This window comes from Cupressus sempervirens, chromosome 2 (genome assembly GCF_028749045.1).
Source record: "Cupressus sempervirens isolate cs-2001-9-10 chromosome 2, ASM2874904v1, whole genome shotgun sequence".
Lineage (NCBI taxonomy): Eukaryota > Viridiplantae > Streptophyta > Pinopsida > Cupressales > Cupressaceae > Cupressus > Cupressus sempervirens.
Genome location: NC_143119.1, coordinates 673,530,877 through 673,556,281, shown reverse-complemented (window position 1 = coordinate 673,556,281; position 25,405 = coordinate 673,530,877). Strand labels below are relative to the sequence as shown.

General features: G+C 36.7%; 1 protein-coding gene across 1 annotated transcript; it reads left to right on the top strand.

Annotated features, from left to right (window-relative positions):
* Positions 1 to 475: 475 nt before the first annotated feature.
* On the top strand, positions 476 to 23,388 carry LOC149575153 (annexin D5-like). The gene is made up of 7 exons (XM_089815014.1): positions 476 to 609; positions 704 to 863; positions 10,236 to 10,381; positions 10,469 to 10,687; positions 10,843 to 11,058; positions 11,256 to 11,345; positions 22,934 to 23,388. Exons 2-7 carry the CDS (start codon positions 788 to 790, stop codon positions 23,138 to 23,140), a joined length of 954 nt encoding a protein of 317 aa, XP_089671140.1. The 5' UTR covers positions 476 to 609; positions 704 to 787; the 3' UTR covers positions 23,141 to 23,388.
* The last annotated feature ends 2,017 nt before the right edge of the window (positions 23,389 to 25,405 follow it).

Below are 25,405 nucleotides of genomic sequence, written 5' to 3'. Positions count from 1 at the left end.
TTTTTATAGTGCAGATTTAAAGTGATATAAAATAATTGTATTAATAGTTTTATTTTATTTTTTACCACCACTTTTATTAAACAAAGTCTTTTATTTTAATACTCTATTGCAGCAAAGCAATTAATCGTTGTATTAATTTATATGCATTGTTAATCATATAGTATAGTTTTAGAAAAAGACAGCCAGCTTCAGGACCCACGCCTTTCACTTATCTAATCGGACGGAAAACTACTTTCACCGGCACGTTTTCTAAAACAATTAAATACAACTGACAGACAATGAATTCATTCTGATATTTTGTTATTTTTCTTTTTTTTTTTCATATAAATCAGATTTATGCCCAGGAAAATCAACCAACCAGAAAACTAGAATTTGTCTACCATAATTCATTTTTAAAATAGAACCTTAGCAAATATGGAATTCACGTTGGTTTTCTTGAAAAAAAAATTAGTAAGAGGGGATAATGGGATCATTCGTACAAGGCAGGGACTAATAATTGATGATGAGAAAGGCGAGCAGGTAAGTGTCGTCTCGCTCTCATTAGTTCTCTCTTCTACCGCCCTGAGGCAATGCGTGTGGACTTGGACGTGGCCCCTTCTACGCTGAATTGTGCGTCAGTTTGCTTTTCTAGTTTTAACTTCTCATAATTAATTGAATTGGTGGGGTCTTCTCATTATTTTTCTCGGGTAACGTCCTTGTGCAGGTACGTTCATGGACTTCGTCTCATCTACTTTAACCCGTGCATCATGTGTTCTCCTCATTTCTGCATCCACTCACAGCAATCGTCATGTCGAGCGTTCGAGTCCCCCCTTCGCCTCCCCCGCCCAACCAGGATGCCATTGAGCTCTATCGGGCCTTTAAAGGTACATAATGATGCATCAACGCTTGTTTCCCTCTTTTTAAGGTCTGGTGTGGAAGGATGGAGCGTGGGTTTGAACATGAATTTGTGGACTTTTTTCGTGATTGACCTATGATAACTTTCTTTTAACACGGTAAAGAATTTGGACAGAATGGAAGTCAAATGTTTTCGATTATCTACTCTGGAAGAGCAATTCCATGTATTAAGCACAGGGTTCTGCTAATTATGAAGTATCTTAATTGATTGGAACCGTTTTTAACCATGTTAAGTCGGACGGTTTCAACTTTTGGCAAAGGCATCTTGAATAAGTTAAGGATTTCAGGAAATCCATTCGTCCTTTGTTTAGAATTTGGGCATTAATGTTTGGAAATTGTTAAGGAACATAACGGAGGAGGTTTTTAATTAATGGAAGAGCAAAATTGAAAGGCGGTTACGAGTTAGAGAGGGCCATAACGAAATTTTTACCTCCGAGGAATGGAATTTCGTTTAGTATACATGTCATTGTCTTAAATATCTTGTAAATTGAGAGAAAAATGAATTACAACCACCAGCTATAGAGGATTAAAAAAACACGACACTGCAACTGTTAGTAATGTTAATGCCCCAAAGAACGTGTTATTAAGATATCAAGCCTAATGTTGAGTAGAACCCCCAAGAGGATGTAGATATACACAAACTAAATAACTGGACTATCCTAATCTTCCCAATGGCGAAGAACCTTAAAAACAGAAACAATTTCTGGTTTGAACTTTTTGGATCCATTGAAATGCTATTTATTTTTTCTTATGTGCATGGGTTAGGGTGGTTATGCGACTAGTTTGCCTCAAGAGAAACTTTTTTGAGGATTCATCGTCAGCTTAACACATCAGGTATTGATCACCTTAGTTTGCTTTTTTGTCCACAAACCATCCATAGTCATACACCCCTAATATTTTGTGTCTGCTTCATTTTCTCTTTCCATTACGTTAGTGTGTTGTATGTCATAACACACTCCTGTTCTGATACCATTTTTTACCTGAAATGCCCACAAGTTTGTGTATTTTTAACATGCTATCATTTTGTCGGACAATTTGCATGCATAGGATCTCCTAAGAAACTTGGGCAATTTTTCGCACCATCCTTTTATCAAACAATTTTGCATGCATAGAATACCCTATGGAACTTGCCAAATTTTTTGGATTGTTTTCCAAGTTTGACTACCAGACATTAAGTTGCCGGTTTGGGTTTGGCTTCGAAGAACTCGTTCGCCAACATGGCAAGTTTTTGAAATGGATTTGAGTTTTGGCTTTGTTAGTACAAAATCATGTTAAAGTTATATATATATATATATATATATATATATATATATATATATATATATATATATATATATATAGATAGACGGATGGATGCAGCCTCAAAGCATGAATTAAGATTAGAATGTCATATAGTATCATATAAACAACAAAAACACCTTAAACTTATTGCTCTTTCTTTTGCCTTAATAGCTTTTCATACTCCTTTTTGTTTTCTTTATTCATTTTCCCTCTCATACTCCTTCTTTTGCCTTAATAGCTTTTCATACTCCTTTTTGTTTTCTTTATTCATTTTCCCTCTCATACTCCTTTATGCCATCTTGCACTCATCATAAACTTATTGCTCTTTCTTTTGCCTTAATAGCTTTTCATACTCCTTTTTGTTTTCTTTATTCATTTTCCCTCTCATACTCCTTTATGCCATCTTGCACTCATCATCGAACCAAGGATTAGCTGAGAAAGTATTCTTAGTGTCTCTTTTGGGCCTTGATCTTATACATGTCTCAAGAACCTTGCTGATAATAAGGGCAAGATTACGCTTGGCAACAAGGTGCTGTTTTAGAATATTAATATTATTTTCCTGATTCTTAAACAACCGGTTAAGCGAACCTTTGAAATTTTCCTGATTTTCCTGTGTCTTTAAAATCCTACCAACCGAAGGATCTTTCCTTCCTTGAGAAGCAGTTTGAACATTTTTCTGTCCTTTAGTGTGAGTGGCCAGCTTCAATAGAATTGGATTGTGGTTAGAATTTAGCTCAGTTGGGCATTCCCCTATCTCAAATTCAATTATCCTTGAAGTGTAGCCTTGAGAGCAGAGGACATAATCAACCACATTTTGCCCCTGCTTTGCCCCTTGTAGGTTTTACAAGTGACGTGCCCACATTTAGGCCATCTTTCTATACCATTGCATATGACCATGTTGTAAAGGCTGCAAAAACCCAGTAATTCAGCCCCATAGTGATTGACCTTGCCCTTGCTGTCCTGTGATGACCTTTCGGAGTATTTTTCCAACTCTTCTTCTAACCATAGTGGATCACTGCTTTCTTTTTAACTTCTTTTGAGATTGAGAGTTTGATTGTTTGCTGTCTTAGCATTAAAGTCACCTATGATCATAAGTTCGCCTAAAGAGCTAAAGATGGAAATATACTTTCTGAGTGAGGTATGTGGATCTTCCCTGTCAAGATTCTTCTTCTTCTATGTTTTTGAGCCTTCAGGAGCGAAGTAGCAGGCAGAAACCCTTATAGATACCTGATTGTCTGTTATTTTTATCCATATGTACTATTTATTTACGTCTTCCTTCTCTATACTTATAAATCTGCCCCATGTTTCACTAATTAAAGTGGTAATACCTCCATGCCCCTTGCCACTTTCATTCCTTTCATTCCACATTGAGACTTTCTTGTATCCCTTAAATTCAGGTACCTTACATCCATCATGTTCGTGTGTCTCTGTAAAAAAAATTATGTCATTATCTCTAGCTATGGGCCCTAGAACAGGTCCTCTTCTTCAAGGGCAACCTCTACGATTCCAGCTAACAATTGTGCAATAGATATCTTGCTTGTCTAGGTTTTAAGCACAAAGGTTTTCAATATGGATAACTTGTGCTTTAAACCCACTAAATCCTGTCACAGTGCAGTGAAGAGTAGATTGTGGAACATTATCAGAGAAGAGAAGAATCCAACAGGCTGTATTAGAAGGGCAGCTGGACTGATTTCATCAGCTCCTTCATCACCTAATGACAAAGCAGTGCAAGGATAAAGTTCAATGGGGAATTGCAGCAAGTATTTTGACCTATCTAGCTGTTTAATTTTGTTATTCTAGGATCTCCGCATACACTATTAAAACTCACAGTTGAAATATTTAGTTAGCTTAAGTATGTTGAAAGTTACTGTAATATGAAAGGTTACCAGTTGCATGCAGGACAGTATAGTCTTGTACCGCTTGATCTCCTTATGTAATTTTATATCTAAATGGGCTGCTGTCAACAAATAAAACAAATAACTCTGAATATCAAATATTTCGAGAGACAGCAGTGCTTCATTTATTGGCAGTTGGTTGCAATAAATGACTCTGAAATTCAAATGGTTCACTGTCAATCTGCCCAAGTATTCCAGATTTGTCCGGAGGAACTGGCTTGCCTGGGTTCTAATCCCAGCCAAAGCCAAAGTTAAACCAGACCAGGACCCGTACTAGGTTTGAACTGGACCAGTACCAGGCCCTAGGACTGGCAAACCAGGCAACTTAGAGGTGGATCTCAAACATATTCTTATATTGCTTTGTCAAGGAATCTGTCAAACAACTGATGGCAAAATCTGTTACGAGGAACTTATGCTGGAGGTAAATCTGAAATTTGTTCTTGCACCACTCTTTTTAAGGTATTCTATCAAACAACTTATGGCAAAATCTGTTGTGTGTACTCCTCATCTTGCTGGTTATCTATCACTCGGATTTATGGTTTTATTGCATGATAACTTCACAACTCTAGACATTCATAAATTAAATCATATATGGATGTGCGACTGAAAATGAGACTACAACATTCATGGGTTGCCCAGAATAAACACAGATTACAAAATAAATAAATTTCTTATTTCTCACCTATAGAAATTTTTAGGATAATGCCTTCCCTGAAGATTGAGCATGGAGGATGCCATCCTTCCACTAGCTCTGCACCAATTAAGTTTTGAAGGTCTGCTTCAGAGTGTTGGCTGCCCAAATAAGTCCATGCGTACACCGTAACTGTTGCTGCAGATTACGGGTTTCCAAACAGCTAGCAAGAACAATTCTGTTGATTTTAATAGGATCGCTGTAGATGTACTTGAATTGTCTTTTTGGTATATTATTTTCAAAGAAAATGATCTTATATATATATATATATATATATAAACTTCTATTATTAGTGAATGGTTATCTGTTTGTAATCTATTGTAAATATTAGAACATTTATAATATTTAGTTAGTTGTAGTTAGTTGTTAGCTTTCTTTTAGCTAGAATAGAATATTTCTATTCTTTATGATCGTTTCCTAAGGGAACATCGCTTTATTCTTTTGTATATATAGACGTCTTGGTCTCTGTTAATAACAAGCAAGTATTTTTTACCAATTATTTTGTAATATGGTATCAGAGCCAATATTTTAAATTTATTCAAAAATCATAATTTCTTTTCTGAAATTATCAGACCCTATTTTCAAAATTATTTTGTGATACTTGTTTCATAATATCAAAACCCCGAGATTTTTGAACTAGGGTTTTGTCTGAGGATTCATGTTTTTTGGCAAAATCATGTCCAAATCACATTTTTTCCTTGTTTTTCCTCTCCATATTGCCACAATCTTCATCTAGCTGTGGTTACCTCTTGATTCAACCATTTTTCTGGTCCAGTTCTGCAATTGTTTTGTCCAAATCTGCTTTTGCAGCCGGCTAGGGTTTTGCCCAAAAACCTAATTTTCTATACCAGATCCGAAATATTTTAACATACTCTTGGTTTTTTTTCAAGAGCTCTGTTGGGTTGTCAGATTTTTCTGGGTGCCTCGATTTTTGTGCCTCAATTTTTGAGTCAGTGGATCTAGAAATTGACAACATATTCTTTCTAGGTTTTTCAAGCTCTCTTGTGGGAACCCTTTCAAATTTTCTCGGTTTTTTGTTTTTTGCATCAAAGAGCATGTCTTTACAATTTTTTGTGCTTTTTCATTGAAAAGTGCGCTATGGCATCATTGACTAATATTCTACTCGAGAACAATTCCAAAATCAATGGTCGGAATTATGGCACTTGGAAGCAACGAATAATAGCAATTTTTGAATATCGGAATACTGAGCAGATTGTTTTGGGTTTTACACAACGTCTGACTGCCCTTGGTACTGATTAGGATACATGGGATTTGAATAATTGGGAGGCGGTGATGCTTCTAAAATTATTTGTAGCTGATGATCAACTTTCTCAGAGTCCATCTGACAAGATAGTGCTGAGATATGGGCATATCTCAAAAATCTTCATGAGACTTCTGACAAAAGTACAACTTTCTTCGTGAAGAACACTTTGTTTTCTATTATCATGGATGAGCAGACATCGTTATAGGCTAACTTGAATAAGATTCAGGAAATTCATGATCAATTGCTTGCCATTGGTCACAAGATGGAGGAAGAGGACATTGTGGTTATCACTCTCCGGAGTTTACTGAAGTCCTACGAGCATTTTACCGAGACTCTCAACATCACATCTTCTTGTGTTGATCTGAAGTTCACGTATCTCTGCACAGTTCTACTTCAGCAAGATCGGTGGAAACAACAGTTCGGTAGTAGTTCCAACTCTACCTCCATAGAGCAAGCTTTTGCTACTAAATCCTTTCAGAAGGATAAAGACAAGTCTCAACAGTCTTCTCAGTAGAAGTCCTCTGCTCCAATTTTAGAAGGCTCTCGAAGAACATTCAATGCAACTATTGCCACAAGTTTGGTCACATGAAGGTTGACTGTCGGAAACGCTTAGCTTCCCAATCTAAGCAATTAGGTTTGCAGCCCAAAGCAAATCATGCAAAGCACACTGAGCAGACATAATTTTCCTTTTACGCCTTCATGGCCAAATGACCTGCAGATCATGTGAAGTCGTTTGCCTAGTACATTGATTCAGATGCCTCTCATCATTTCACCCACTGCAGAGACTGTTTCACTGACTACCAACCTTACTCATATTGTATTATTTTTGGTAGCGGAGAAGAGTACTCTATTGTCGGTAAAGGCAACATTCATAATCAGTTAGTCAGTCACTAAATCTACTCTTAGTCAATCAGTTACTGCAACAGTCTCCACAGTTAGATGTCACCTTCAGTTCACATTAGTGTACAATCATTGATAAGGCGATTCAATCAATTGTGGATCTTGAGGTTCATGGTTTTTTCCGACTTACTGATTTAGGTGATTCTCGGGACTTAGCTATGGTTGCTCGACGGTCTTTTGTTAGCACACTTTGGCATCAGCGGTATGGGTACTTAAATGTGCATTATCTCTTTTAGCTTGCTCGAGAAGAGCTTGTCCTCAATTTGCCAGAGATTCGGATTCAACAACTTGGAGTTTGGGATGCATGCCAGGCTGGGAAGCAACATCACACACCTTTCACCAATGGCGATTCATGGCAAGCTTCTCAGGTACTTTAGCGTGTTCATGCCGATATCTACAGTCCTATGGCCACTCTGTCCATTCTTGGGTCTAGGTATTTTCTTTTGTTTGTTGATGATTTCAGTAAAAAATTGTGGGTGTATTTCCTTAAAAAGAAATTAGATGCATTTCTTGTATTTCAGAAGTTTAAACCTTTAGTTGAAAAAGAGTTTGGGAAATCTATGATTACTCTTAGATCAGATAATGAGGGGGAATTTTGTTCTAATATTTTCTCCAACTTCTTGGATACACATGGTATCAAATGCCAGTTAACCACACCCCACACAACACAACAAAACAATGTAGTTGACCGTCAGAATAGAACAATCACCAAAATGGCTCAATCCATGCTTGAACACAGATTTATCTTTTGAACCGGTCACCCACAATGGCAGTCAAAGGTAAGACTCCGGAAGAGGCCTGGTCAGGTCGCAAACCCAGAAGTAATCACTTGAAGATTTTTGGCTCCCTTGCTTTTGTTTGGATCCCTGATGTGTCACACATTAAGTTGGATGCCAAGAGTCAGAATCTTATGCATGCTGGATACAATAGTCTTTACAAAGCGTACTGCTTGATTGACACTGAGACATTTTGTCTCTTGTACAGTCGTGATGTAGTCTTTGATGAGCAGTGAGGACCATTCATGCCTCTTTCTCATATTTCTGATCCAACAGACCAGCCTATGAAGGCTCATGATTTGGGAGTTAGGCTTCCATTAGGTCCACTTGATGGGAGGGCTCTAGTAGCTCCTGCAACTCCAGTTATACCTATGATCCCTGGACAGACACCTCCAACTTCTCCTGCAGGATCACCTTGATTTGTAGATACTTCACCTTAGTTTGATCCATATTCTTCTAATGAGGAACCTGATCACCAAGCATCTCCTGATACTAGTGTTGGTCATTCTCCTCTCCAGCCTAAGTGGTGGGCTAAGACACTTGTTGATCTTCGTTATGATGAGCTCATTGATGGGAGAACTACTCGAAAAAAGAGAAAATCTACAGAGTCTGTTAACTTGCTCTCATGGCCAACATTCACAGTGTGTTTGAACCTCAAACATATTTCGAGGCTAAAGGAATTCGAGAGTGGGAATAGAGGCCATGACATCTAAACATCAGAGCTTGCTGAAGAATAACACCTAGGTCCTTTATGATCTTCCACAAGGAAGAAACCCATTGGCTGCAAATGGGTTTACAAAATCAAATACAAATCTGATGGTACTTTGGATAAGTACAAAGCTCGTTTAATTGCAAAGGGCTTTTCTCAGCATCATGGCATTGATTATGAGGAGACCTTTGTTTTTACTGCAAAGATGAGCACAATCAGATTAGTCCTAGCTACAATAGCATAGTTTGGCTAGAAGGTCCATCAGATGGACATCAAGAGTAACACCTAGGTCCTTTATGATCTTCCACAAGGAAGAAACCCATTGGCTGCAAATGGGTTTACAAAATCAAATACAAATCTGATGGTACTTTGGATAAGTACAAAGCTCGTTTAATTGCAAAGGGCTTTTCTCAGCATCATGGCATTGATTATGAGGAGACCTTTGTTTTTACTGCAAAGATGAGCACAATCAGATTAGTCCTAGCTACAATAGCATAGTTTGGCTAGAAGGTCCATCAGATGGACATCAAGAGTTCTTTCTTGAATGGTGATCTCCACGAAGAGGTCTACATGAAACAGCCTCTTCGTTTTAAGGTTGTTGGTAAAGACCATCAGGTTCTCAGATTGGTGAAAGCTCTCTATGGCTTGAAGTAGGCCTGTAGGGCATGGTACATGCAAATTGATAATTACATTAGTGATCAAAGCTTCAAGAGAAGTTCTTCAGACTCAAATTTGTACATCAAGATTACTGACAGTGACATCATTCTTCTGGTTATTTATGTGGATGATTTGATTATAGGCAAATTAAAATGTCTTAAAATCAAAGACTCTCAAATAATGAAAGTGTGGATTCAAAGTGTTGATCAGTAAAATCAGATGGTTTGATCTATTTATGGACCAGATTAGAGTAAAAGGTACCTTAATAATTAACTTACAATATATCAGCAGCTTTTTGTGAAAAGCGCAGAAAAGAATGGAAAAATGTCTTACCATAAAGTTTTAACAGAATGCTGTGTGGAAGGATAGAAATGACTAAAGTCTAAAACGATAAATTGTTTTGAAGTAACCTTAGCAGACATTATTGTGCCTTGCTATGATCAGTCTAGGAAGCTGTATCTGTAAATATATGTACTCTTAAAGATTATATAGGTGGATTACTCACATGCCACAATGTGGGCCACTCATCAATTAAAACTCATATTGCAAGTTTGAATCAAAGAAAACTAATATGGTCTTAAATTAAACATTTTTAACAATTAAAGTGCGAGTCTGCAAAATCAGATGGTTTGATCTGGCTAAAATCTACTGTGTTAAATTAAAAGGTACTTTGATGATCATCTTAAATATATCGACAAGTATTTGAGAAAAACACAGAAAGCAGTGGACAAATGTATAATGTGAAGAAGGAAATGAGTGAATAAATCAATTTGATTGAATTGAAATAGCACTATTGTTCTCAGTTATGGGTTTGAGTCCTCGAGAAACATTTGTATCGATTGAGAATTTGTGCCATGTTTGCCATCATCAATTTGACAATTACTAATGTGAAATATGACAGGTGTTCTCTCCGGTTCTTTCGTCTTCTCTCTGTGTCTTCAAGACTGGCTTTGTGAATATAGAAAGTCTTAGAATAGATATTGGCACGGTGATTGAATATCATCTCCATACCATAACCATGATATCCAATTGATGTCCTTGTGGGGCATATTAGATTGTATTCATTATGATGCAATGTGTGCTCCGAATTTTGAGAGAATGATGATACAATTATTCACATGTTTAAAATACAAACTATACTAAAGTAGGATAAATGATTCACATGCAGGATTGGGTTGCAACACCAAAACAGTGATAGAAATCCTTGGTCACAGAGATGCAAGACAACGACCGATGATACGGCAGGCATACCAAACTATGTATGCAGATGACTTATTTCGTCGACTAGATTCAGAACTCAGAGGAAATTTAAAGGTAGCTTGCATTTTTATGAGCATCAAACTTCAACTTTTGGAGGTGCATTATTATAATATCTGACAGAAAGTGTGATCTTTTCTGAAGAGGGCCATAATTCTTTGGATGTATGATCCTGCGGATCGTGATGCTGTTTTATTGAAAGATGCATTAGCGGGAGCTGGCACCAAAGATAAAACTTTAATAGAAATCATATGTTCTCGGACTCCTTCCCAGCTTCAGTTGATAAGACAGGCATATCATGCAAGGTATGGCAGATATGTTGAGAAGGATGTTGAAACAGACACAAGTGGTCATTACCAAAGGGTAAGATGTCTTTGAATAATTGCATGCTGTCATATAATGCTTGTCATCTCTTCCGTTTGTATCTTCCTTTGCTTAATGAAATAATTCATTATTGATATTTGAGGTATAGGAAGAGTTTATTTAATAGGCATGCTAATTCATCTATTTTTCTTCAGTTGCTCCTTGCATATTTAAGTGCACCTCGCTATGAAGGCCCACAACTAGATATGAGGGTAGCAGAGATGGATGCAAGAACACTCTTCAAAGCCGGTGAAGGAAGAATGGGAACTGATGAAGCAACCTTTATCCAAATCTTCAGCACACGGAGCAGTGCACAACTTGCAGCTACTGCATCTGTTTATCATAACCTGTACAAACATGATCTTGAAAAGGTCAATAACCAGGCACAAAATTCTATAAGCTAGAGATACAGAGCATTCTCATTTATCTCTCTATGATCTTGAGTGTAGTGGTAAACTAGAATGGCTCATGTCTAAGAATTGTTGTTTTGGGCAACAATAAGTCTTGAATGTTACATTGATTTCATGAAATATGTGGATGTATCTTTACATTGGGCATTGATGTGCAGGCCATAAAACGTGAAACATCTGGTGAATTTGAGTATGCTCTTCGGGCCATTGTAAAATGCATTCGAAATCCAGCAAAATATTTTGCCAAGGTGTGAGACTTTTAGCAAATTAGGATTGGAATTAATTTCTATATAAGGATTAAGTTTTGTACCAGGAAACAGATAAATTAAAACATGATTAATGGGATAGAGTGGAGATTTACATTCACACTTGTAGTATAAATTTATAACCATTCTAGTTTTTCTAATAATATCTGGTTACTGTATTATGCTTTGACCTCTGGACTATTTGAGCAAATCATAGTTTTCTTTGTAGCTTAAAAGATTAAATTTCGTTGCATGCTGCAAAGGTTGTTTTTTTGTTCAGAAGAAATTCTAAAGGTACGGAATTCGTTTTTACTAACATTGGCTAATGCACAAATTTTTGCAGTTTGAAAAGTAAGATTTTAAGAAATATATGTCATGCAAGCTAATTTTGAGGAAAACATAAGACTGATTAATGGTATATTTATTTTTGTAAGTCTGATAAATTCATGTACGTTCTTTATGGCATTTGGTGATTATTTTTGAGAAGACTCAGGTATTGGTGAATCTAAATTGTGACATGAAAAATCTTTCAATGTGCAAAAAACACCTTTAGGTGTCTGATATGCAATGGGGAAATCTTGCTTGAAGTCCTTGTTTTAACTTCATGGCTAGCATGCTATTCTCAAATGCCAACCACAATTGTCTGGTTTTCAATCACTACTCTCCTTTTGGGGATACACGGCAAATGATCTATTAGCAGCCTTCAATCTCCAAGACGCCATTGCATTTACATTCATCTTTCTTTTTAAAGATGAAGGGTGCTGCCTAAATGTAACCAGGAGAAAGGCACCTTCATTTATTCCATTTGACTTATCTCAGTCACCTCCTTTGTGATGTAGGATAATCTGGGTCACTTGCCATCCAGCTGTTCAGTTTTGGCTTTTTGGTCTAATTTTGGTGTGTCTTCAGATGCGCTTTGTCTTTTTGCTTGGAAGTTGCTACCATTGTGAGGGTCTGCCTCTTGGGCATATGGCCTATGAGTTGTCCCTGTTGCTATGTTTGTCTCTTCTCCTGAGTGGCATTCTTTTGAACCTCTTTCTTTAACTGTTGCTGGGGTCCGTATGACAGGTGTTTATGCTTTTTACTTGACCTTGTTTTGAATTGTGGTTGTGGTTTTTATTGGGAATCTCACAATGTCTATTATTCTGGATGTGGGTATTATTGCCTGTGGTTATCTATTGGCTATTGGCAGTTTTCTTTTGTTGCATTATGTCGAGTTGATTGAACCTATTATTGGCTGGTAGATGTCTTTCCTTCATGCTGGGCAGTTCCTAATGTGGTTTTGGGTGTTTACCTGCGAATCTGACAATGCCTTTCGTGCTGGATGTGGGTATTATTGCCCGAGATTACCTGTTGTCTATTGTCATTTTTCTCTCGCTGAGCTATTTGTGGTGGATTGACCCTATTATTGCCTGTGGTTACCTATTGTCTATCAGCAGTTTTCTTTTGTCGCCCATTGTCACACTATTTTGGCTGGATTGAACCTATTATTGCCTGTGGTTACTTATAGGCTATTGGCAGTTTGGTTTTGTTGCGCTATTTTGGGTGGATTGAGCCTATTATTGCGCTTGTGGTTACCTATTGGCTATTGGCAGTTTTATTTTGTTGCATTATTTCAGGTGGATTGAGCGTATTATTGCTGGTAGATGTTCTCTCCTCCATGCTTGGAAAATCCTAATGTGGTTTTGGGTGTCTACCTGCAAATCTGACAAAGCCTTTGTGCTGGACGTGGGTATTATTGCCTGAGATTACCTGTTGTCTATTGGCATTTTTGTCTTGCTGATATATTTGTGGTGGATTGACCTTATTGCCTGATAGGTGTTCTGAAATCTCTCCTCATTGTTATAGATTTTTAACAAGTGATTACATTCATTGCATCCCTCTCATGGCATTTTCACTTTTCATTAATTTGCCTATTTCTGATCATGGCTGGCAGTGCCTACTTACCCAGTTTATGTTCCCTATGAATTATGAAATACAATGAATGAATGGAGAAAATAAGAAACAGTGATCACAAGTTAAAAGCCGAAGATCAATTCTATTGCTGCTTTTTAGAGGACTGCACTGACAAGGCAGAGATATTGGAATCTTTCTTGAGTTAAATTATAATGACCTTGGCTTGGGTGGTTGGGCAAGTATAATTTGAAAAATAATTCATAATTTCTGGGTTACTGTTATTCCATACTACATATGTAATTTGGTTTCCTGTGTGGAGCTATCCAGAATTAATTGCCTTTCATTGGTCTTCTGATCGTTGTTTGCATCAAATGGCATTAGAGTTTGTTTGCTTATTGGACTGCTGAAGTGTGTCAAGGAGCCAGTCCTGGAGAGCTCTAAATTTTCTATTGTAGGTGTGAAGAGCTCTAAATTTTTTGTTGTAGGTGTGAGGATTTTATGAGTTTAGAGAGCTAAATAGAAGACATGGCTTGTAGACTAAATTACCAGTGTCGGTTCAGGGACAGGTTCAGATATGAGAACCCAGTATGTGGGTTTGTAATTTTTTTTCATTATAGTTTATATGGGTACGTGTGTGCATTGTATAACTCACTTAAACTTGCAAGAGGGATAGAGCAAAATGAGAGCAAATGTGATATCAAATGTGTTTGGAGGCTTCATATGGGGCCATTTTAGGCTTAAAAACAAAGAAAAAAAAAAAAAAAAATTGTTTTTAATGATTTTTGGGCCACAGGTCTGATCACAGACCCTGCCCGGACTCAGCAAGGATCCCCACGTGGACCTGAATCCAGTTCGCATCCAGAACCAGTTCAAGGGTCTAGGATGCAAACCCAATAACTAAGCTTGTAGAAGTAGAGACCTTATGAACCAGAAGAAGAGATCAAATAAATGCTGATATAGCAGAAATGCTTAGATCAATGGTCACTTGATTGGGAACAAGAGGCAATACATAAGAGTAGGTGTACATGTTGAAGACATTGGTCAAGATGAAGCAGCAGGCCAAGATAGAGGAACTGAAGACTGCTTGAATGAATCATTTTGGAGAGAGATGTCACACGTGGCAAACATATTGTGGATGTATACTCTATGTTACAATGAGTGCCTGATTCTTGAAGAGCTTCTAGATTGGATTTTAAAAATGGAAAAATATTTTTTATTTTTAGTAAAAAAGTTATTGTTAAGGAAAGCGTATAATTTTGCCATTGCTAAGTTGCAAGGCTATGCATCCCTATGGGGGTAATGGTGCACGTGGATACAGATGAGAGGAAAGAAGAAGACTTGATCATGAGATTGAATGAATGCAAATATGAAGGTAAAATTATTAGCAGTATCCTGTTTGTTGAAATTTTTTAAGCAGTTACAAAATTTGAAATGAAGAGATAAATGTAAAGGCCCGCAGAGAGGAGTTCTGCAGGCTCAATATTGATTTGGTCATGTAGATGATGACGAGAAAAATATTTCAAGATCCATTAATAGGCTTCAAACATTAGTCCAAGATGAATTCAACATAATCTGTGTAAAGCATTGTAGAAACGGTTTAATATTATTCCTTAAAGGTCAAAAGAGAAATTGTCTAGAAAGTGTTGATGTCAGTTTTGTACCATTACATAACATATAGCAATTGAATACTTGATATGGAATATCAAAAACTCAACCCTCTCTTGAAAAGTAAATACTCATGAAGAACATGAGAAAAACTCCAAGGTTCCTTACACCTATGGATACTAACTTAGTTATATTAATGTGATTTGCTGGTTAATCATGTAGGCGGGCTTACGTTGTTCTTTCAAGGATTTTGAACTTTTGCTGTGATGGTGATGAAATCTAACATTGCAATTTATATAGCGCCAAATGATGTTGATGGTGATGATGGAGAGTATGTCCACCAGCAATGCTCTGATTTTCTAATTTGTTACAAGAATGAATTCCACTACTGCATTACTTGCTCCTATGAACGGAAAGATTAGCAAATGGACGGGATCAAATCTGATGAAAGCTTACCAGCAGCACTACCTCCATAGATGCAATGATTCAAGGGAAAAAAGACTAGATTACCACCCAAGGCTTCCTAACAAGCCGCTAGGATGCTAGTGGCCTAGTTTATGGATCCCTATCAAACATCCACTAATATCACCATACAACTATCCATCTATTCTTACTCTTGCTTAACAACTTTCTTGAAAAGAAATCTACTTTAACAACTTCAATGGAATTTAACTTTAACTATTGGAAGTAGAAACCATGCAATAACACCGTGTTCTTAATCACCATGCAAAGACACAACAATGATAAGAGAAGCAATTTCAGTAATATCTTAAGCAACAATTTTTTTCAACCTTTTACAAATGAGAGCAAATGGCCTTATATAGGGGCCAAAATTACAACCAACGGTAGAGATTAAGATGCAAAATCAATGATCTAGATCAAATCCCAAAAACACTAATTAGGTGTGCCACCCCATCGACCAATGAGAATACGCCACCTCATCAATAGACCAATGAAAAAAAGGAAAAGTGGCAACCAATGAGAAGGCACCAAAATGGTAGCCAATCAGAATTAGACGCTTATCCTACCCAAGAAGAAAGGAGAATTTGCCACTTGGGCTTACATCAAATGATCCTCTAATATAGTTCTACCCTTTTCTTTCATCTTTTTAGCCAAGGCAATGAACTTGGCTAGCCTGTTGTTGACTTCCTTCATGGGAAGGCAAGGCGTGTGGTTCATCTTGAACTCAGCTAAACTCATCATGTTGCTCTCTGCTTGCTGTGTCTTCTCATGATCCTTCTCATATTCCTTCGCATATTCGATAAAGGCACTGAGGGAGGCAAGGGTGCCCAAATGCTTCTTTCTGATGGCAACCTTCCCCAACCCATCTAATCTCGATCCAAACTCTATCTTATTGACGTTCTCCTCTTTGATATCTTCAAAATCAAGTGCAACCCCAACATTGCCCACCATGGTTGAAATGGAAGTGTCAATGCCTGGGTTGTGCTGTGCAATCTCATTTCGTATCTCTTCAAGTATCCTCAATCTGATGGTCAAGGCAACATACAAGACTCCACCATACTCATTCCTCTTTCATCCACCAACTTGGTTCTCTCCACATCTCTCTCTAGTAGCCCAATAAATGCTTGTAGTTTGGGAATGGCCAAGTCCTTGACCGGAAGGAAATCCTTCCACTCCTCTTCAAATGTTCTGAATTTGTCTCTAATAGCCACCAATGACCTGAATGTCAAGATAAAGGAAGGCAAGAAATTTTGTCCATCTTGAATTATCACTGATCTAGTCTTTGATTTCGCATAGTTGATTTGATATCTCTTCTATGTTGCTCCTGCTGTTTTGCGGAAGGGTTGCCTGATGCAACTGTTGAATAGGCTGCAATCTCTCCAATACTTGTTTTCAGCCTACTTTACAATCCTCTCGTTTGCCTTCCTCAACTTTTCTCTAATTGAAACCATGCCTTCTTGGATCTCCTCACACTCCATGTCATCCATGATTCTTCCCAAGTTATGCTCAACTCTCACATAATCCTGGGCTACAATCTCATCCACTGCCTTGCTAACTTTTGATATAGCAATTTGAACTTTTCGGTGACCCTCATCATCGCTCTTGATTACCTTTGCCATCGTTTTTGCAATTTGTTTCTATTTCTCACTATCTTCCTTTTCCACTAACCTTTGAATATTTTCAACTGTTCAGATAGTCACCACCTCACGTCTTGGCATAAGCATTTGCCTTAACCATAGCAGTGTAGTGCATCTCCCTAAATCTGGATTTGGTTTGACTAGCAAAGTATCACCAACAGCCTCAGGCGCCTGGCTTACTTTCTCAATATCAATTGGCCTATCCTCTTCTTCACTACTGACTATCATACCATCTCTGTGTTGGTTCTCCTAGAGAGGAGAGTATTTGGTACTATCATTGTAACCACTTGATTTTGACTCAGAGCTCACCTCTACCGCGATCCTTTGTCTGCTTATATTAATCCCTTAGCTCCTAGCCTCAATTATGCTCTCCCTTGATGGTGCTGCATTCTATCTCTTTGCTGGAGGTACCTGATGTTCTTTACTTTTCTCAACCTCCAAATTTCTCTTCTTGCTCTTAATTGCTCTTCATTGTTGGCTACTGCCCTCACCTTTCTGTCCGACTGACTCCATTGGACCTTCTTCCTTCGGTTTCATCTTCTCATAAGTAAGGCATACTTTCCGACCTTGAAATTGCCTTCACTTCTCATTGTACCATGACTTAGTGTGTAGATCAACTGTCCTTGTAACTGCCTCTAAGGAAGGATCCTGATGATCATCCCAATCCATTGGACTCAACTTTGTTCCATCCACTGTATCATAATCTTCCCTTAGCACATTTTCATCATCTTCTAGATGATCGGGAATATCATGGCCTCTCCATCTGATTGCCCTCATCATGGCCACTGACAATCTTGAGAAAGCTAGCTTCCTCACATGAAAGTCATCTTGTGCATTGGCCCAAAAGTCTTCTATAGTAAGAATATGTTTGAATGTGTTTTCTGAGATGCCTTGATAAGACCATTAGGATCGAATCCCTGTCTCTATACCATCTTAGATGATACCATTCTAACTCTTCCACAACTGCAAAGGCGACAGGGTTGGGGCAAGTATCATTGCCCATTCCAAATGAGAAGGTAATCCCTGTCTCACCTTTAAGTTTTATCATCTTGTCATAATGCTCAAGTTGCCTAGCCAACTCCATTAAAACTATCTTGTCGGGTGGGTACCTTGGAAGTCTCTTGGGACAAACTACGCTTCCTGCTACTCCAATATATGTGAATTGCGGAAATTGGATGAACCATTTCCCATACTTCTTAACTTTTGCTTCTGCTTTCGATGAGAGCCTCCTAGCAGGTGTTCCTTGTAATATTCTTACCGTCTTCATGGCAAAGGCGTCATAAAACATCTTATAATCTTTGGTGTTATGCAAATGAAGCTGTGGACAATACTCATGCACCAAACATTGCTCTGATCCATTGTCAATCACTCCTAAGTCGTTAAGTCCAGGATTTTCATATAGTCCTGCAATCAGATAGCAAAGATAGGATCCCATGTAGAATTGCTTTTGAATTCATATTGTTCTTAGTTGCAACTCTAAATTCACTTATAATTCTAGCCCAATCAAACTTTCTTTCCATTTTCAATTTCATCAATGAAATAGTACATCCAATTCTTGAATTGCATACTTTGAGCCACGCCCATGATTCGGCTAAGAAGCTTAAAAAGGTTGCCTTACTCCGACTTGAAATTTGATCGGGTGAGCTTTGATGACTTGGTAACTCCCTTCTTGCCTTCGTGTAACCAATTTTGCTTTAGATGAATGAAGTAGGCCTCCTGATTATCTTGAAAGAACTTGGTTGTTTGATCCATCATTACCACTGTCATGCCTTTATGCTGGGGAATATTGAATACTTTTTCGATCACTTGTCTGCTGATGTTAGCCAACACTCTCTTCCCTTCATCAAAAATGATGGACTTGGCCACAATATCAAACCGGGATGCACACTCCATTACCAATTCCGGACAAGGCAAGGTAGGAGGGAAAGTCGCCGCGTGTACAATTTCGCTCTTGTAGATCTTCTTTGCCATAGGGGATTGTCCTTCCTTCAATCTATCCTTCAATTGTACCATGTTCACTGTGCCGATATTGGTATCACTTATTCGCCTCACTTTCGAAAAGAAGGTGATTTTAGGCATCATGGCTTCCTTGTCTTTTTTGGTATTCATTCCCTTTGGGTTCTTACTTGTACTAAGATCCACCATCCTAAACACTTCTTTTTGCCCCTTCGTTCTAAATGATATGGACTACACTTATCAATCTCCAAACATCTTTTTATCTATGGAATTTAGCTTATCTCTGCCTCTCCAAATCCTATCTCTACAATTATCAATCTTTAAACTTCAATCCTAGGGGTGTGACTACCACTTATTTTTGCCTCTTCGTTACCTTAGGATGGACTACACTTATATCTCCCAACTTCAATCCTAGGGTGGTCTCGCCTATTTTTACCTCTCCAAGTGTCCTATTATGAAACCTACTCTTATATCTCCCAACTTCAGCTTATCAATGGAAATAATGAAGTGGTGGATGAAAAGTGCAAGAAGAAGATAAGGGAAATGAACCAAGCAAGAACAAGGAATAGAATCCTCCTTTAAAACCAATGTTCACCTCTAAAGATGAATGAAAATCTTACCTTAAATCTGCCTTCTACCAACAATCAGGCCCCTTCAAGTTTAGATCTGATGTCAGAAATTTCAATCCTTCTCCAAAATATGATGCCCTAGGAAATGAATTGCTTGCAAAAATCTACCCGTTTCATCAAATTTTGACCTCCTTGCCAAAATCACCCAACTTGAAGAAAAATTGCCCCCTTAAAGTTCAGATCTGATCTCAGAAATTTCAATCCTTCTCCAAAATATGAAGCCCTAGCAAATGAATTGCTTGCAAAAATCTGCCCACTTCATCAAATTTTGACCTCCTTGCCAAAATCCACCCAACCTGAAGAAAAATTGCTGCCCTAGTGCAGAAAAGTTTGCTTCAAATCAGAATATTGACTGTCTAAATTCGCCCACAATTGCAAAAAATCAGATCTCAAATCACCTTGCCTCTTCACCAAATAAAATCGCCATAGTTGGAGGAAGAAATTGTTGCCCTTGGAGGAAAAATCAAACCCCAAAATTGCTGCCAATCTTGCAAAAATCAGATCCTCTTTCACAAATTCGCCTCTTTGGAAGAAAATCGCTTAGCCGAGCAAGAGGAGGTGGAAAGAATGAGGAAATAAGAGGGGGGGAAGCCCCTTCTTATATCCTTCTGTTGATCTCTAGAGTGGGCTGACCTGCATGGAGGGAAACAAAATTTAAGTTAGACCTCCAAAGATGGCCTAGTTCTAATAAAACGTGAAAATGACTATAAGCCCTATAGTGAAATTGGCCCAATTAATTGCGAGTGATCCAAAATTGCAAAATAGAAATAAGGTAAGCCTAGGAGATGTCAAAATTTTCATTTAACAACATTTTGGCAATTAAAATATCATTAAAATCGAATCTAGCAAAGCAAAATCAATTTTCAATTATAAATTACCAATTTCCTTTAACATTTCTAAAATCCTCTAGGCAAAATTTCAACCAAATTAATGAGATTTTGTAATTTAATCCAATTTCAATTCTGCATTACAATTTCAATTGTTTTAAAATAAAATAAATCATTTTCCTGGCAATCGAAACTTCAAACTCTAAATTTAATTTCACTATCAAAATTTCTTTTCACCGATTATAAAAAAAAAATTTCCAATACGACTAAATTTAAAATTCATTTTGAAAATGCTCAAGCTTATACAATTATATCAAATTTTCAAAAAATCCATCTAAATCCAACTTCTACAATTTTGTCCTGCCAGATATTATTTTAACCATCGAAAGAAATGTTGTTGAAACCTACTAGGCGTAAGGACAAAATTACATGCTCCAAAAAATCAAGTTTCGCACTAGGTGAAAACAAATCAAATCCCCTCTTGTCCCGAAGGCCTCCAAGGTGTAAAATTGCCAATTCAAAAACCTCTAGACAACTCCAAATTTTGCCAAGGCAATCGAAAAATTTCCAAAATTTGCGAAAAATTGCCAAGGCTTGCCCGAAAAAAGGGGTCCCCAAATTTTTTGGGACAATGGTGTGAAAACCTCATAATAGAAAGTACCAATGCAATTTGTTAGGAAAAGGGAGATCCTTTTGAATAACTAGCCACTTCAGCGATGTAGACAATATCACATGAGATCTTTCCAATGGATATAGTGGTATGCCTCAACCCGTGCATCTCATGAGACCTTTCCAACAAGTACTTTGGACTAGTAGGACCATAGTTTGAAAACCTTACTTAACAAAACTTAGAAGACCTAATTTTGACATAGATTCGATGAGTTTGTAAAAATAACATTTAGATTCATTGGCTTGGCAAAGTTCTGCAAAAAGACTTGCCTAAGCCTTGGAAAATGTCAGCTAAGCAAGTTAATAGGCAGTTTACTCATTTTCTTATTTTTTCCCATGGAGATGATTGAAGAGCAGAAAAGCTTATTTATTTATTTTTATTTTTTAATAATGGGAAACCCATAAGCACTTTTGACCCGGAGCTATGAACTGGTGAGGTTGCAAATGTGAGATCTCATCCCCAATATAATATTCAACAATAACACCCCAACAACAACACAACTTAATCATCACATTATGCCACAAATTTTATTTTTTAATGACAGCTAAATGTTGGCATTTTAGGAGATTCGACCCTAATGATACTGACATTGACTTGCTAGTAGATTCAGTAGTTGGCACAAAACTCTTTGAAGTTTCAAAATATTGCATAGTAGTGCAGGTGACAATGAATTGTAAACAAGAGGCTGCCATAATGACTTATTTGGATAGAAAATTTGCTCGAGAATAAATGCACTGGAATCAACTAGAAAATGTTGAAAAGATGTTTTGGTTATGATCAACAAGACTGAAATTGAATAAAATCTGAAAAAAGTTTTGCTATTGTGTGAGATGGAACATGTGGATTTCTTTGCATGGTACTATCGTTGGAAGTATTTTAGATGCAATTAATGGCTTATCATATTAGGTATGCCTTTTTCGAGCCCTTACGATATACACATAGATTAATTATGGTATCAAGATTCAAAATTAATTCTTATTTGCATCTTTGTTGCTATGCTCAATAGCTTTTAACTTTTTAAGATTTTACCATTTTCCCAACCAAAATCATTTCTTATATAATTTGCAATCTGATTTTGGTTATAGGCCTATAGCCATAAGCATCTACTATCTATCCAGGTTCTAAATCTTGTTTATTTGACGTATTTATTGAAAAAGGGAAATTTATGCAGTGTTCTAATGTGTTATATGGCAATTCATGTAACCTTATATGATCTATTAGTCTATATGAGCTGCAGAGTAGCATACAGTTGCAAAATCACATATGGCCTTCAAGCCTAACCAAAAGTTTAATTATAAATATTATTAAAAAAACTACCACATTTCTTTAATTTTATATATTATATGCTTATATGCATTTTTGCTACTATGCCCACTAGCTTTTAATATTTCTATATGTTTTTTATCAACCAAAACATTTCTCTTATATATTTGGAAGCTGATTTTGGTTGTAGCCATTAGCATTTATTCTGTCTAGATTTTAAATATTTTTTGAAAAAAAGTGAAAATTGTGCACTATTTTCATTTGCGGTATGGCAATTCATGTTGGCTTATATGATTTATTAGAATCCTTGTCTATATGGGCTGCATACAGTTGCAAAATTATGGACAGCCTCCGAACCTAACCAAATGTTGAGATTATTTTGAATTACAACTTATTAGGAAGCAACATAATGTCATCGTTGATAACTTCCTTATAATGTTTTTAATTCTTTAATGATCTACAGTCAATCCTTTCCCCTGCAATCTTCTTGACTCAATGCCTATTATTTGTTAGTACCAATTCATTTGTTTACCTTCAAGCATCTGCATATATCAGAATCACAGAAAAGATGATGTGTATAGTTTAGCTGTACTAATGATTACAAATTTCTGGTTTCTTTTCACACTCTTTCATGATCTTGCTACAGGTTTTATACAAGTCAATGAAGGGTGTAGGCACCAACGATGCAGCTCTTATTCGTGTTATTGTTACACGGGCAGAGATGGACATGGAATACATCAAGACAGAGTTTTTAAATACGTATGGAAAGACTCTGGAGCGTATGATTTCGTCTGATACTTCTGGTGACTATAGGGCTTTCCTTCTGACTCTTGTTAGTGGGCAACCTAAGTAAGATTTAAGTTTCATTTGTTACAAGTTACAACCATATCTATTTTCTGTAATTTTGTACTACTATGATCATTTGTGTGGGCAGCTAGAAGTCCAATGTGAACTGTCAGATTGATGGTGTTGTATTTTAGTACTTTCCTAATAATTCTAGTTGGTGAACAAAACAAATGATGATATTGTACGAGCATATTAAATTGCCTTGAAGTTGAAAAAGATATTATATATAAATTTGGATTGCTTTTTGTAGTTTAATCTCTTGTTTTGTAGTGTGAGTTTAAGATATGATGATGCTGTATAATGATTTTGACATACAATTAACATCATGCATTCAAAATACTTTATGAATAGTCTGAATCAACTATGATACCTATGTCGCAATGTGTACTTGAGGTGTCCTAATTGAATCTAGAATCAAGAATAGACTGTATCATGCATACAATAGGGCACAAGGTTGTGTGTTGGGCATGCGTTTCACAAATTTATTAGATACTTTAGAACGAAATTTGATAGGAATTGTGACATAATTCAAGAAACTGATGGATGTCACTCTAGAGGATGATATCACTTTCTGAAATATGAATTTAATTCAGTTGAATATTTCAAAATGATGTTTTTGCATTTAGAAATCAAGAAGTTAGTTAGTTCAAGAGAAATGTATATTATCTGCTGAATGAAAAATTAAACTTTCGGAGTGTAGATTGTTCGAAAAAATTATGGGGCAAAGGAAAACAAATACGATCAAGTCTTGAACTTCCTCCGAGAAGATCATAATGACCTAGGGTGGAATTCATAATATTAAAGAGATTTTAGCTCATAGTTTACGAGGATAACTTTAATCCGAAGGATTTATTCTAAATTTGCCATAAATCGTGTTTGAAGTCGTTCATTCAAATGATTTATAGAACATTAATTTTCAGTTACAATTTAATTAGATTTTCATTGCCTGAATCCATGCATTTGAATTCTAAGAGTTTATGGTTGCTTATAAAGATGCAAATTAACAAGTGAAAACTACGAAATTGGTCTTATAAACAACTGAAGTCTAAGTATTTTAGACACTAAATGATATATATCAATATTGACAAGTGAAAACTACGAGATTGGTCTTATAAACAACTGAAGACTAGTTTAAATATTTTAGAAACTAAAATGATATATATAATAGGAGAAAAATGGTTTTGTATTGAAACACGTTGTCTACTATCGTATTTGGAAAAGCTACCAGATGCAACCATTATATGAATTGTCATTTTTGCCCTCCCAAACATTATTTTTTAATGTACCGTGATATTTGCATAAGCTACCAGACGCAATCATTTCATGAATTACAAGCTTCATTAAAGAGCATCTATTATAGGAGCGGTATAGAGAAAATTCTGAAAAAGTGTTTCGTGTCATTGACTAGTTTGGAAAGATAACACAATTCTCGTTTCTTGCACATGAAACATCTAAATGCCTTGAGGAATCTAGTTATTACGCAACAAGCCATTAAAATAGGTAGTTGAGAGAGCTCGCTATATTAAAAAGTCTGAAATTCAATACACGGCTGTATATGATTTGTTGAAGAAGAGTTAACGTCAATTTACAGATCGAAAGGACCATAGCAGCGCAGCTGCAGTTTGACAGGGCGTGGCTCATTTTTGCATGGTTGTGTGCAAACACATAGAAGTACTTCTAACTGTGGAACTTTATGTTCAAAAATGAGGGGTCATAAGTGATTTTTTAAAATGTTCAAATTGATTCACTACCCAAGCCCGAATTCGTTGTTTGACCCTATCTTCGAAGCGCATTTTTAATGATGGTTATCCCTTTGAAATGGTGCTGGCTAATCTCCACTAAAGACAAGACAAAACAAAGGGGTCATAAGTGATTTTTTAAAATGTTCAAATTGATTCACTACCCAAGCCCGAATTCGTTGTTTGACCCTATCTTCGAAGCGCATTTTTAATGATGGTTATCCCTTTGAAATGGTGCTGGCTAATCTCCACTAAAGACAAGACAAAACAAAGTCAAAATTCTTTTCTTTTTTTCAGATTCACGAAAATGCAGTGATTTTTTAAAATTTTTTTGTTGTTGTTTTTAACTACAAATTATGTAGATCATAAAGATCAAATGTTAAAATTTTCAGAAAAATTTATGATGTTTTCGATTTTTTTAAAATTTGGTCAACTGTACAGAAGGATAGCTGTGTCCCTTTGAAATTGCTCTCCAAACATTAAGACATGCAATCAGAATGATCCATCTCAATTTCGGTGGTTTTTCTAAATCT